A 15,884-nucleotide genomic window follows, 5' to 3' on the forward strand; every position below is an offset into this window, starting at 1 on the left:
TGGGTTAAAAGTTTTTAGTTCATACATCCAACGAAGTTCTGCTGTGTTTATCAGGTGTGTGTAGTCGCCTCCTCTCCAGTTCGGGTTGACTTTTTCAATTCCTATGAAGTGTAGTGAGGTTGGGTCATTGTTGTGATGGTCTTTGTAGTGCTTGGAGAGGTTATGGTCTTCCAGGCCTTTTCTGATGTTCCTGATGTGTTCGTTTATTCGTGTTTTTAGTGGTCTTGTTGTTCGTCCGACATATTGTTTTTTGCATGGGCATTGTAGAATGTATATTAGTCCTTTGCTTTCACATGTGATTTGGGATTTTATTGGGTACCAATCACGAACTTCTCGTCAACAACTACAGGAGCCACATACCCAATAAAATCCCAAATCACATGTGAAAGCAAAGGACTAATATACATTCTACAATGCCCATGCAAAAAACAATATGTCGGACGAACAACAAGACCACTAAAAACACGAATAAACGAACACATCAGGAACATCAGAAAAGGCCTGGAAGACCATAACCTCTCCAAGCACTACAAAGACCATCACAACAATGACCCAACCTCACTACACTTCATAGGAATTGAAAAAGTCAACCCGAACTGGAGAGGAGGCGACTACACACACCTGATAAACACCGCAGAACTTCGTTGGATGTATGAACTAAAAACTTTTAACCCAAGGGGCCTAAACTTGGACAATGAAGTCAAATCCATAATAGGAAAACGCAAATAAAACACATGGAAAACAACACCAACAGTATAAACTCAACACAGATAACACTGCTGGAATTTCCAGAACATCATATCAATACCCACACATCCACCACATTCCACACCCAACTTACTTATACAGCCAAATAACACACAATGCCAACACCACACGCTGAGCTGTAACAACTGTATTTAATATACGCAAAAATGCCCAATTCCCTTGCAAACAAACCTAGCAACCGCCAGCTGATCACCAAATCAATGACAATATACAGAATGAATGACTGACAGCACAGACCAGCAAGTAAGAAATCACCAACGCCCCCACAGCCGACATCCACCAATCAGATGACCACACTGAACCACAGAGAACCCGCCCACAGCTAATTTAAACTCAGCCACACAAACAACTGCAAAACTCCCAAGAAGAAGGCCAGTAGGCCGAAACGCGTTGGAGAACACACAGCAAACCCCAAAGAAGCACCCACGAGATTGGCAGCAACCAGAAGAGGCATCCCCGATATCCCCGTCACCACCACCATCACGGACATCCGCGCAACTGCACTGTGCAATCCCACCGGCACAGCGTGAAGTACAGACAAGCCAGGAACCGAGACGCCTCCAGACCGGCGCGCAGCAAGTCACACACGCCGAACCCGAAGACGGATCCAGGGTAGGTGAGTATTGACAGGTCCGTCGGCGGGAAACTACGGGTGGCGGGCTGCGATCACAAGCATTACCCGCCCGCGACCCCCGCCAGACACGCCACGCTAGCGGTACCCACGGCGAGTCACACCGGGGGAGGCAGGACACCATCCAGCCTTCAACGGGGAGACACACCCGCGGGGAAACAGCACACGGTGAGTCCAGACCGGCCATAGCAAACCTCCCTGCCCGTCCGCAACCATCAACTGAGAGCCCTGACCACAAAACATCTGTCAGGAGAACACACGAGGAGGTCTAAGAACATCGCCGGCTCCTCTTTAACTGTACCCCCAACTACAACTGTATCGCTACCCACAAAAACACACCTGGGCACCCAAAGACTCAGAACCTTTTGCCACTTACCACCACCGCACTAAGGATATCGAGGATACTCAGGGCACAGGCCAGCGGGACGCCGCTACCTGACCCACCGGCAGGTGACACGGAACAACAGTCACCACTGCCAAACCCGCATTATTGAGCCCATATTACGCAATTGATTGTATTTACTTTTTATCATTATATATTTACAACTGCACGTTATGTAACAAGTAAACCGATACTTTGTATTCACATTGTATGCTAAAGGTAAGAAGGCAATTCTTTCCACTATTCAGTGTGGGCCCATCATCCAATACTAAGCTGATATAGGGGCATATATATCAATATATGCAGCCAGCACCTGATAATAAGGATTTCTTATCACCACAATTCATGGCAATAAGGAATCCTTATTCACCTATATGTATCATTAGTCAGTTGCTGGAACAGAGGCTCTGATAGGAGTCCATTCTGTAGAAGTAAAGCCATTGAATCACTTTTACTCCCTACTGCTGCGCTACTACTCATGTGCCGCCATGCCTCTCCTAATAAATTTGCGGATGCAGCCCATAGGTTAAACAGGCTGCTTGGAACAAGCTTTGGAATACTTCCCTTGGTAAATCTTAACATCTAGCAGCCCTAATAGAAGCTGGAGAGTAAGGGGTTCATTCTGGCTGAGACGTAAAGCTGCGAAATTCACCCAGGAGTGACTCCCCCACCTCGCCCAGGAGTGACTTGATTCCACCCCCTATCTACTTCCTCTTCTATAATTGTTTTTTAATACAGTAGGTAGGCACCAGCAGACAGGTATTTTATATATACGTCAGTAGGTAGGCACCAACTGAGTGGAATTATACATCAGTAAGCTACAGTAGGTAGGCACCAGCAGACTCGAATTATATATACGTCAGTAGGTAGGCACCAGCAGACAGGTATTATATATAAGTCAGTAGGTGAGCACCTGCAGACAGGTATTATATATACAGTACGTAGGCACCAACTGAGTGGAATTATACGTCAGTTATCTAAGTCAGCACCAGCAGACTGGACTTGCAGTATATACACGGCAGTAGGTATGCACCAGCAGACAGGTATTATACCTATACACAGTACTAGGCACCAGCAGACAGGTATTGTATATACGTCAGTAGCACCAGCAGACAGGTATTGTATCTATACACAGTACTAGGCACCAGCAGACAGGTAATATATATATATATATATATATATATATATATATATATATATACATATATATACACACACACACACACACACACACACGTCTGTAGCACCAGCAGACAGTTATTATATATACACGTCAGTAGCACCAGCAGACAGGTATTATATCTATACACAGTACTAGGCACCAGCAGACAGGTATTATATATACACGTCAGTAGCACCAGCAGACAGGTATTATATCTATACACAGTACTAGGCACCAGCAGTAGTAGTAGTAGTACGTTTATTTATAAGGCGCCGCAAAGTGTCCGCAGCGCCGTACATAGCAAACAAAAAACAAATGACAAGGTAACGTACAGGGTGTGTTGAAAAATACAGTATAAATAGGGGTATAGCTGGTAGAAATAAAATCAGCATCAGTTCAGAAGTAGGTGTCAAAATTGTCGAGGAGACTGAAGATGAAGTAGAGGAAGGGAAGAACAGGACAGGAGGATAGGTGAGGTAAAGAGGTAGGGTGAGTACGTGAGGAAGGAGGACCCTACTCATAAGAGTTAACATACTAAAAATAGGTGGGTGGACGAACAAAAAACAACAGGATAAGTAGGAACGGAGGGGAACGGAGGCAGGATAGGAGGATCAAAAGAGGTTAGGAGGAGGGATAGGCTAGTCGAAAAAAAGTGGGTTCCAGTGCAGGGGGGCAGCGCGAGAGAAGTCTTGGACACTGGAGTGGGAGGAGGTGATTAGGTGAGAGGTCAGTCGGCGGTCAGCGATGGAGCGAAGAGGACGGGAGGGAGTGTGGATAGAGATCAGTGAATAGAGGTAAGGAGCGGTGGAGGAGGAGAGAGCCTTGTAGGTGGTGGTGAGGAGTTTAAAGAGAACTCGGAAAGGAATGGGGAGCCAGTGAAGAGATAGACAGAGGGGGTATATTAGCAGACAGGTAGGTAATATACACGTCAGTAGCACCAGCAGACAGGTATTATATCTATACACAGTACTAGGCACCACCAGACAGGTATTATATATATGTCAGTAGCCAGCAGACAGGAATTATATATATATATATATACTGTGGTAGGTAGGGTTCCAGCAGAATAATATAGTGTATGTGTAGGTAGTGGTACTACACTATGGGCCTTATTCTGGTTGGTGCGGCCGGGCCGTACGCGTACGTTCCGGGGTTTTTCATGATCTGCGCATGCGTACATTCGCTAATGCGCAGGCGCGAACACTCCACAACGCTTACGGACGGGGTCTCTCCGTGCGAAAAAACCTGTACGCGAGAGTACGGGCATTGGGGGCGGCATAGGGGCGTGTTGAGGGGAGCGGCCGAAATAATGAGGGAAAATGGGCGTAAACATGGGCGTACACGGGGGTGTGCACCAAAAATGAACGGTGCTACTACCGCACGATCGACTAAAGCACCGTTCATTTCGGACACAAAACAGGCGGCCGCCAACCGCCACCTCAGACCACCCCTACAGATACCGCATGCCAGCGTGCGCCTGGGTTTGCTAATTTACGCTGATTACTACTCAAACACATACACCTGAATGTAATAACCAATGCTGCAGTCTATTAAGTCCAAACCATGATTTCACTACCTGCAAGCCACACACAGCACTCAAACACATTGGAAGCTTATCTTTCTATACTTCTCTACATTTAAAGGTTTGTTTAATTTAAGGTAAGAATCTTTTTAAGACCTGCTTATATATGCTAAGGTAGGTATTTGTTAAACAGTTATACACATTCACTACGTGCTTTCATAGACTTTACACAGTAGCACACTCAATCTACACAAGTCGACATGTGTCAACGTGTTCACTCTAATACAAACATAGGTTTTGTATTTATGATACAATAACATAAACCACATCTAACACCTACAAAGGATGTTTCAGCAATGTTTTAAGCCCATGCCCACTATTTTGCACATTAATTAATTCAATCAATTAATTAATTTTCATAATTATAGTTGAAAGGCAAGATTTGCAGGTCCATATATGTGAAGGGTATGCCAGCGTACACGGACGTACGCTCACTCTCACGAGCGGTGACATAAGCTGAGTTTTCTATTGAAAACAATAGGGACCCGTCCGTGCAAGCTGGCGTACGCTCAGATAGCCGCAAGAAGTCGGTGGGAAGACGGACGAGAGACGTCCGTAAACGGTGGCGTACGCTCAATTGTACGCCAGTTGTCGGAGTATAAGGGCTGGTCCGTCCGTGTACGTTGGCGTACGCTCAATTGTACGCCACTCCCCTTCGACGTTGTTTCTGCCCGTACGTATGCGGCTGATTTGTGGGTGGACTTAACCCCAACGGCCGCGTACGGATAGCGTACGTTAATAGCGAACGTACGCACGTTTGGCCGCTACGATCAGAATAACCTCCAATGTGTATACTACGGCAGCACAGTGACAGCAGTAGTAGTCACTGGGCAGGGAAGAGTGGAATATGCAGTGGCAGTGTTGCACCAGGAGACTAAATAAATAAGCCCCAGCAGAGGAGAGACACACAATTAAACTAACCAACCCCCCAAGACGGAGTGAAGATGGTGGCTCGGGAGCTGGAATTTATGCAAGTCCGGATCTCGCGAGAATCCGGTGCCGGGCAATGACGTTTTGCCCGCGCGCCTGGATCTGAGTCAGACGGGAACATCCGAACGCCATTTGGATCCGGGCTAGGATCTGCGCAATCCAAGACCACACATCCCTAGTTAGAAGACATATCCGCACAGTAGTTGACATGCAGTAAATAAGTGTTTTAGTCATCTTCAATGTGTATGGTTGTATTTACGAAGAACAATGTTTGTTTTTAACTTGTTTTGGTATGAGGAGATTTATGCAGTGTTTTATATCTAGGCAAATCTATGCCTTATTGGATCTTGAAAAACAGCTGGGGCTCTAACTGGGGAGAAAAAGTAAGGATCCATATCATGTAATGTTATTGTAAATGTTCATGTTTACAGCCTGCAATTTAATGACACGTCTAACAGCTTTGTATGTCTTATGCCTTTGTCCACCGTAATTCTGCAATGTGTAGCCCATAGGTTGTTATGGCATTACTACAAATACTAAGTACCCAGATGTACTGTATGTTCAATAGGACCAAGCCGTTGTTATCAAGGGAATAGGCCACAGATATTTTATTAATCAATATAGAATTTTGCATATTTATGGCATAAAGGGAGAAAGTATAAAAGTGAAGTACTTGCCTATGTTATACCTCCCAACATTGGTGGTCTGTGTATGGGATACGGTCCCTAGGTCGACCCTATTTAGGCCGACATGCATTGGAGCGGCCACTGAAGGTCAACATGGCTAAGGTCGAAAGGGTTGGAAGGTCTACACAAGCATTAGGTCGACAATGGGAAGTTCAACCGTCAAAAGGTTGACATGAGTTTTTCATGTGTTTTTTTTGCCGACATGTGCCGACAGGCGGTATTTCATACCCTACCATCCACTATTGTGTGGTGGGAGAATATAACAGTGTGATCAGTATAGCGAGGCACTGTGCCCTAAGTATGGCGAGCTCAGCGGTACACTTTGATGGTGTCCATGTCGACTGTGTTGACAATCGGGACGAAAAATGTGAAAAACCCATGTCGCCCTAATGATTGTGTAGATCCTTCCAACCCGGTCGACCTTAGCCAGGTCGACCTATTTCAGGTGTCGACCTAAGGCCTGTCAACCTTCAGAGGTCGAGCCAATCAATGCATGTAAGGGATGTGCGTGACTGCAAAGGGTACAAGTAATGGGGGAAAGGGGGCAGAGCTTTGTGACACACCCAATTCTATCCCTGTGGGGGCATTCCCAGCACTCTCCAAGATGTCGGGCTGCCCGCAGACTTTCCCTCAACTGAATACAGGCTCTGTGGGCTCTTCTCACTGCTCTGCTATGCCTACATACAGTATATACTAATATACAGCAGCACAGGGTAGCACTACTGGACTAATATACAGCAGCACAGGGTAGCACTACTGGACTAATATACAGCAGCACAGGGTAGCACTACTGGACTAATATACAGCAGCACGGGGTAGCACTACTGGACTAATATACAGCAGCACAGGGTAGCACTACTGGACTAATATACAGCAGCACAGGGTAGCACTACTGGACTAATATACAGCAGCACGGGGTAGCACTACTGGACTAATATACAGCAGCACAGGGTAGCACTACTGGACTAATATACAGCAGCAGAGGGTAGCACTACTGGACTAATATACAGCAGCACAGGGTTGCACTACTGGACTAATATACAGCAGCACAGGTTAGCACTACTGGATTTATAGGTACTTGTGTATTATAGCGGCGCCCATCGCATCGCATACCATAAGGCATACGATGGTATGCGATGCGATATCGCGCGATGTTGTACAATGGCATACAATTTTAAAATTGTATGACATTGTATATGGCATACAATGCCATACAATGCGATGGGATGCGATTAAAAATTGTATAAGCACCCTAATGGGTGCTTACAATGTTAAATGCACCCTAATGGGTGCTTACAAATGTTAAATGCACCCCCACGTCACCCCCCACTATAAACGTGAACCCGAAGTGTGGCGAGCGCAGCGGTACGCGTCCTATGACCTTTTCATACCCCCACTATCCACATCGGCGTGGAGTTGATTTTATAAAGTGTGGCGAGCGCAGCGAGCCACCGAGCCCGAAGCGTGGCGAGCGGACGCGCATAACTTCACAGGTATACGCGTCCCCTCGCGGGGCTCGCTGCGCTTGCCACGCTTCGGGCTCGGTGGCTCGCTGCGCTCGCCACACTATATAAAATCAACTCCTAACATGTTGGGAGGAATGCAGAATCACAAGGGTTAATTAGAACCTTATTCACTTGCCATTATGTTTATGGACTGTGGGCTTAGTTCAGCATGGATCATTAATCTGCAGTTCACCGGAGGTAGAAAGCCGCCGTCCAGACAGAAATAAAAACGCCCTCTGCAGATCATCGCTAATCGCTATCTCTTAAATCCATACGCAATTCCCGAACCATATAAAAAAGGATTTTGCAGTCTGTTCAAATTTGAGTAAGTCTAAAGCTACCACTATCTACTACAAAGACAGTGCTGGCCACGATCAGCATCACAGACCTCCTTGAAAACGCTTGGGCATTCCTTTTTTTGGTACTTATTTCCTAGCACGTGCCCATCGCATGGCATTGCGTACCCCCACTATCCACGTCGGCTTGGAGTCGAATTTAGATTGCGCATCCCCACGCGGGGCTTGCTGTGCTCGCCACGCGTCAGACTTTGTGGCTTGCTGCGCTCGCCACACTATCTAAAATCAACTTCACTCCGACGTGGATAGTGGGGGTAGGAAAAGGTCGGAGGACGCGTACCGCCGCCGCTCACCACGCTTCGGGTTGACGTTGATAGTGGGGGTGGCGTTGACACTGGGGGTGACCCTAAATGATGGAATCACATTGTAAGCACCCATCTTTGTGCTTGTACAATTAAAAATCGCATCGCGGGGGATGTGATGCGATGAGATGCCGTACAATGGAATCGTGGGCGCCGTTCTAGGAAACAAGTACCCCTTTTTTTTCCCTCTGTCACTGCCAGAAAATATCAGGTTTCCACCCCCAACTGTGAGGGGTTTAGATTTAAGATTCAGACGGATTTTGTTCAGCTAATCTCCCTCGGGCATGCACAATGCTTACAGAATGTTACTTGTATCACACCACATTTTACATATTGTTAATATCTATAACTTTATATTTGATGACTAAAGACCCCCATCCACTAGTGTGATACGGCCACTTTTTATGTGATTCCGACGCATTGTGCAACAGATCGCATATAAAGTGGCACCTCACCTGTCATTTACCTGCTATTGTGATGTGAGGCGCATTCCCGTGCGCCTCGCACCAGTGTCGCAGATCTGACTGGCTACAATGTATCCTATGCGAGCCTGTCCCCAGGAGCCGCCAGGTGAGATCGCTTGGTATTGCATGCAAGGTACTGCATGTGATACCTCACACTAGTATTTGGGGGCCTTTGGGATTTAGCAATGTTTGCTAACCTATTTACTCTCTCTTTCTCAGGGTTATTTTAGAATGTTCCGTGGAAAAAATGTCTGTGGAATCACAAAATACCCATTAGCTGCAACTGTACTTTTCAACAAACACAATTACACTACCTGTCCTCTCTAAGGCACCCCGTGAACACACCCCAACATCATTGTTTTGTTGGTATGTACATGATCTGTAAATCAATAAAGTTACTTGAGAACTATCACTCTCTTTTCTTTATAAAGCACTGAAATATAACTCATCCACATGCACCGAATGGATCGTAATATAAACAAATTCCGTTAAATGGGCCCGATTCAGTATAGATTGCAGAAGTGTGATAATGGCAAACAGGTGATTTACGCACTTAAGCGCATGCGCAGTATCCACAGAGTCCATGAAGTTTAAAAGTACAATCACATACCGGAAGGATGCGACCAGTCTGATTGAGAGTGGTGGGCGTCGAGGTGGTGGCGATGTGGCTTATAGGGGGGGAGTGGTCCATTCCATACAATGCAGGCTTGTCCTTACCGCTTTCAGGGCAACAAATGTCGATGGTGTGCCTGCCTTTGCAGACAGGCTACAAAGGGCAGGAGTCAACCCAAGTCAAATTTTAGCAAAACTGCAACTGCTACTGAATCAGACAGAATAGCATGATTCAAAGATGGACGTAGTAGTGATCGGTGCTGCATCTCTGCTAGCAGTAGATCTGAGAAGGTATGTAACTAATACAGGTGTCATCTTTTGAAATTAGAGACCTGTCTGTGCCTTCTCAAACCTGCTTCACGTATCTGCAGACGCAGCATCCGCTCTCCATAGGCAACATCAAATGGGCTATCGTATGTTGGACATTCTGAATAGCCTTGGGAATACATAATCACAACACAGGTGCTGAGGATAGAGAATCTACATAGGGAAATTCCCTCTGGCTTCAGCATGACACGCCTACATTATGAGAAACAGTCAACTTCTCCTTAATCAATCAATCAATCCATCCATCAGGATTTAGTGTACTACCAGGGTTGCAACAACAAAGTACCACATGTAAATTGCCATCCTAAAACATGTGCAGTCCCAAAACTTCCTGTGTCTCTTAGCTACTCCATCATCTCTCAGCCACACCATCATTTTTTCCCTGCGTCTCCCAGGAAGACCATTATTCTCCTCTACGCAACTCAGCCAGATCATCATTTCCCTCCTTCATCTCTCAGCCACAACATCTCCCCCTGCATCTCTCACCAACACCATCATCTCCCCCTGTGTCTCTCACCAACACCAACATCTCCCCCTATGTCTCTCAGCCAGACCATCATTTCCCCCCTTCATCTCTTAGCCACGCCATATTCTCCCCCTGCGTCTCTCAGCCAGACCATCATCTGCCCCTGCATCTCTCACCGACACCATCATCTCCCCCATAAGTCTCTCAGCCAGACCATCATTTCCCCCTTCATCTCTCAGCCACACCATAGTCTCCCCCTGGGCCCTGCATCTCTCAGCCACACCATAATCTCCCGCTGGGCCCTGCATCTCTCAGCCACACCATAATCTCCCGCTGGGCCCTGCGTCTCTCAGCCACACCATAATCTCCCCCTGGGCCCTGCGTCTCTCAGCCACACCATAATCTCCCCCTGGGCCCTGCGTCTCTCAGCCACACCATAATCTCCCCCTGGGCCCTGCGTCTCTCAGCCACACCATAATCTCCCCCTGGGCCCTGCGTCTCTCAGCCACACCATAATCTCCCCCTGGGCCCTGCGTCTCTCAGACACACCATAATCTCCCCCTGGGCCCTGCATCTCTCAGCCACACCATAATCTCCCCCTGGGCCCTGCGTCTCTCAGCCACACCATAATCTCCCCCTGGGCCCTGCGTCTCTCAGCCACACCATTATCTCCCCCCTATGTCTCTCAGATAGACCATCACCTCCCCCTTCATCTCTCAACCAGACCATAATCTCCTGTAAAAAGCAGTGGGTGTGTGCAGCACTAATGTGAGTGACAAACTATAAGGTATGTATGTCAGCAGCCACCAAGAGGAGCTATGCCAGCCGCCAATAGCAAACTATAATATAAAAGAATATTTTTTGGGATAACTGCATAATCCCTAATCGTTCCAGATGCACTCAAGAGGACATTCATATTGGGAAACCTTGAGTCCTTGAAAACATAGGACAACCACAGGACACCGTGTCACAGAACCTGGCAAAACAAAACCGGGCCCAATGGGATGGTAATATACAGCCTATTTACCTTGTTTTCACAATCAAACTCACCCTAAAATGAATAGCTTAATCCAAATCTGATTATCCCTGTGATAGCTAGCTCTTAATTGTGTAACATTAACTACACCACTGGAGTGATTTACCTTTTTATTACTTCTTTTAATTGTTGTTATTAATAAATTGTTATACTTTTGAGAACCGTGCATTGTATTTTTCTTAAGACAGCCAGCGCTGGCACAATCTTCCTTTTTTCTTCTATATATTTGGGCTTGACAAACTCAGTGCCAGCAGCTGCTGATAGCGCACCACACACCAATCTAAACAGTCCTTGAATAAGTCCCCTTGTGCATAAGGACTTGTTTTTACCCTCCCGGACAGGGCCGTTTCTAGAGGCGGACAAGCCGTGCAGCCGCCCGGGGCGCCGCACGGCTTGTCCGCCTCTGTTTAGCAGCCAGGGCGCCCGCCAGCTTCCCCCACGCCGCTGTCCCCCCCGCACGCCCCGTCCGCCGCCCCAAAAAGATGATCTCTCTCTTGGACTTGGAGGGGAGAGGAGCGCATAAGTCTCTCCTTCCCCTCGCTGTGTCACTGGGCTGTTAGCCAATCAGCTCGCGAGCCGGCAGCCAATAAGGAGCCAGCCCGCGAGATATGATTGTCTGACAGCCCAGCCCAGTCACAGTGAAGGGGAAGGAGAGATGCGCTATGCGCTCCCCTCTCCTCCCCTGGGAAACAGAAGCAGCGGCGGCAGCGGCAAGGGGACTGCTGGGATATTATTCTCTGGCACTGTGGGGGCATATAGGTCTGGCACTGAGGGGGGCAGATGTGTGGCACTGTGGGGGAATATATGTGGCACTGTGGGGGAATATATGTGGCACTGTGGGGGCATATATGTGGCACTGTGGGGGCATATATGTGGCACTGTGGGGGCATATTTGGCATTGTGAGGGCATATGTGTGGCACTGTGGGCGCATATGTGTGGCACTGTGGAGGCATATGTGTGGCACTATGGGGGCATATATGTGGCACCGTGGGGGCATGTGTGGCACCGTAGGGGCATGTGTGGCACTGTGGGGGCATATCTGGCACTGTGGGGGGCATATCTGTGGCACTGTGGGGGCAAAGCTGTCACTGTGGGGGCATATATGGGTGGCACTGTGGGGGCATAGCTCTCACTGTGGGGGCATATATGTGTGGCACTGGGGGCATAGCTGTCACTGTGGGGGCATATATGTGTGGCACTGTGGGGACATATGTGTGGCACTGTGGGGGCATATCTGCCACTGTGGGGGCATATATGTATGGCACTGTGGGGGCATATTAGTAAACGGCATCAGTTGTGCGGCAGCAGCGCGTTGGGCATAATGTGTAATAGGCATTACGTTGTGGGGAATATTGTGTACTTGCCATCATGGTGTGCGGCGTAATATGTAATGTGTAATTGGCATCACGGATAAAAAAGTGTATAATGATTTAAGTAGCCTGTCATTGTTTGGCCTTGATCTGTGAAGCATACTAGGTAACTGTGTGGGGCTTTATATTTTTATGTCACTGTGTGGTCTTCAGCCCGCCAACTTAAGTGCGGGAGGACAATGACAATTCCTGCGGTAACCAATGTCTGGACATGCAGGTTGCAAAAGTGAGGTGTAAGGTAATTGTTTTGCTGCTAGACCACGCCCTTATTTTAAGCCACACCCCCTTTAAAAATAAGCCACACCCCTATTTTGTCGCGCGCACAATTTCTTCTATTTCATGTAATGTATTGGGGGGGGCGCATTTTTATTTATTTGCCCTGGGAGCAAAATTGTCTAGAAACGTCCCTGCTCCCGGATAGTATTCCTGGTAGGCAGGCAAGTGCCAGAATCTTTAACAATGAATTAGAACTGAATCCTGGCAATTTAAATTTTGGCCACGAGATGGTGCTGTTTCCCGCTTACACGGAGACAGCAGCAGTGTCTCTCAACAAACCGTAAAGTTGATTACCACGTGGATTCACATGAACTGGGGGAAAGAAACCCCACTCAACTGTCTGGATGGGAATAACACAGGGTTCTGTAGGGGTAAATGCGGAATCCGGGAGCCTCTCTTGAACTATTGCCAAATGTCCCTTTTCACCCAACGGCACGTGGTGCTTCACCCCTAAATAAGGCTGTGTGTTCTCTGATCCCGGCAGGGGCACTGGGGCTTGAGTGGGGTGCTGCCCCACTGAACGGGGGTGATGGAATGGTAGGCTTCGTGCACTGGGAAGTGCAGGCACAGTTGGGTAGGGAGGCTGCCTGTGCGGTGCCAAGTAGGGCAGGTGTCTATCTGCGGTGTCGGGCACAGTGGATGTCTGCCTGGGGTACCACCTAGCATTGACCCCCTGCAGGGTGCCTTGGGGTAAACGGGGTACCCCAGGCTGGGGTGCCACACAATCAGCACCTTACTGCCATGTCACAGGCTGTGTTTGAAAATGACAGTTAGGAGCTGATTGGTTGGAGGTTTATCACTCTCCATTTTATCCAATCAGCTTGTAGCTGTCAATCAGCTTGTAGCTGTCAATTTACAGGTTGGGTTTGAAATATGACAGTTAGGAGCTGGCTGGCTGTTGCATTATTGAAAATGCCCAGCTGTACCTCTAATGACTTCTCCACTTCTGCTCTTCCATTGATAGTAGGTGTCCCCCATCATTTTATTCTTGGTACTCTTCTTCTCTATCTCTATACGTCCTCTCTGGGTGAGCTTATTTGCTCACTTAACTTCCACTATCACCTCTATGCTGATAATACTAAAATCTACCGCTCCTTTCCTGATCTCTCTCCCTATATCCTAACTCATATCTCCAACTGTCTCTCTGCTGTCTACTCCTGGATGACCCAGCGCTTTTTTAGACTTAAAATATCAAAGACTAAGCTGACCTCTTCCCACCCTCCTGCATAAAACCTGACCATCTTTCATCCTAACCTACTGTTTATGCCCACTTCTTTCCCTTCTATGTCACCCCTGTCTGTCTAACCCTCCCCTTTTAGAATGTAAGCTCTCACGGGCAGGGCCCTCTCTCCTTATGTGCCTTTCTTAGAATATATAAACCTCTGCCACCCTGATGATTGCTTCAGTGTCCTGTCCCCTGATGCAACTATCCATATTTACCATGTACTTGTCCTAAACTGTCTTGTACTGTAATTTGATATATGTTTTTGCTCCTAATTATGCTTTGTAAAGCGCTGCGGAATCTGTGTGCGCTATATAAGAAACTGTTAATAAATAAATAAATGTTATCACTTTTCAAGGCTTAGTACCTACATACAAACGTAGATGAGCCCCAAAGCAGTTAGTAAGATCTACTGTACTTGTTGAAGAAAATACAATGGTATGTGACAAGGCTTGTTCGTGTGTTGTGTTTTGGTTCCATATAAGTGGCCATGATAAAATGCATGTAGCCATGGGGATCATTGGGGCACATGTATTAAGTTTGGTGAAGTTATAAAGGGCAAAATGTTCTAAGCCTTGAAAAGTGATAACATGGAGAGTGATAAACCAACAACCAATCAACTCCTACCTGTCAAACACTGCCTGTGACATGGCAGTTATGAGCTGATTGGCTGGTGGATTATCACTCTATTTTATCACTTTTCAAGTTTAGTAGATCTGGAGCATAGTGGTGATAAAAGTGGGAGATGATAACGCCCCAGCCAATCAGCTTGTAGCTGTCAATTTACAGGTTGGGTTTGAAATATGACAGTTAGGAGCTGGCTGGTTGTTGCATTATCACCTTCCACTTTATCCCCAGTTTATCACTTCATCAGGCTTAATACATCTGCCTTATTGTGCTTTATTACAAATGCATGAAAATGCTACTGGTGATCCCATTTGAATGTATATATCTCTGATTTCCTTTTTTCCCCTAATAACGGAAAAGATTGCTATCCTCTTCAGGGAGTTTGCTGCTATCTCAGGGAGTCTCCTGGAGAATGCTGGAGGGTAGACAACTATAACTATAATTGCTCTTGTCTTTATCTATACCATCTACAGAAATGATAAGTCAAAGAGCCAAAGGGTGGGCGGGAAACAAACATTGTACGAAGGACATATTTCAAGTGTTATTTCTCAGCACTGATATTTTGACGTCACCTTCACACATTTTAAATTTAGTCATGTTTCCTTTTGTGGCCAAATTGGGTATTTACTAACTACTGTAAATGTTCTTTTCTTCATAAACGCAGACTCTTCTGCTGTATACAGAAGTGCTCCTTGTTAGAGATGTCTCTCCTGTGTTCTCTCTCCGTCCTGATGGTCATTTTCCCACACACAGCGTTAGGAAGCTCCGAATTGGTGATTGTTTATTATCCTTGTTTTCTCTGTCTCTTGCCCTGTCTGTAACTGTTCATTTTCTCTTCCTCTTACTGAATAATGACTAGATTGCTATGTCTCTTAGTGTGTGCCGGTCTCCAAATTACTTTCATTAAATTCTTTCTTTACAGGCAGCATTTCAGAAATTTATCAAAGAATTTAATAAGAGTTACAAAGATCAAGAAGGTAAGTACACGGACATACTGCTTTATTTTACTACTGAACCTCTATGTTCAGCTTCCCTTTAGCCTTGTACACACTATGCGATAGAGACAGATGATAACTTTAAAGATATTATAGTGCATATAGTTCAGTGTGTACAAACAATAAATCTACAATTTTCATAAAACAAGATGGTTAAAAGTAAAGCAAACGATTTATCTTTATT

General features: G+C 46.5%; 2 protein-coding genes across 3 annotated transcripts in view; both read left to right on the top strand.

Moving 5' to 3' along the window:
- The window catches only part of LOC146045285 (cathepsin W-like), a 53,921-nt gene extending 44,755 nt beyond the window's left edge, over positions 1-9,166 (top strand). Inside the window, exons 10-11 of one of the 2 annotated variants that reach the window (XM_083164030.1) lie at positions 5,780-5,838; positions 8,988-9,166. In XM_083164030.1, coding sequence (XP_083020156.1) covers positions 5,780-5,838; positions 8,988-9,095 — 167 coding nt within the window. In that variant the 3' untranslated portion in view covers positions 9,096-9,166. The remainder of the gene's footprint in view (positions 1-5,779; positions 5,839-8,987) is intronic. The other variant, XM_083164031.1, reaches the window with a different exon arrangement.
- A 6,120-nt stretch (positions 9,167-15,286) lies between these two features.
- Positions 15,287-15,884, top strand: part of LOC146045286 (cathepsin W-like) — a 52,310-nt gene continuing 51,712 nt past the window's right edge. The window contains exons 1-2 of the mRNA XM_083164032.1: positions 15,287-15,478; positions 15,628-15,682. Of these exons, the coding sequence (XP_083020158.1) occupies positions 15,407-15,478; positions 15,628-15,682 (127 nt within the window). The 5' untranslated portion in view covers positions 15,287-15,406. The remainder of the gene's footprint in view (positions 15,479-15,627; positions 15,683-15,884) is intronic.

The sequence above is a fragment of the Crinia signifera genome, chromosome 11, assembly GCF_055691185.1.
Source record: "Crinia signifera chromosome 11, ASM5569118v1, whole genome shotgun sequence".
In the NCBI taxonomy this organism is placed as follows: domain Eukaryota; kingdom Metazoa; phylum Chordata; class Amphibia; order Anura; family Myobatrachidae; genus Crinia; species Crinia signifera.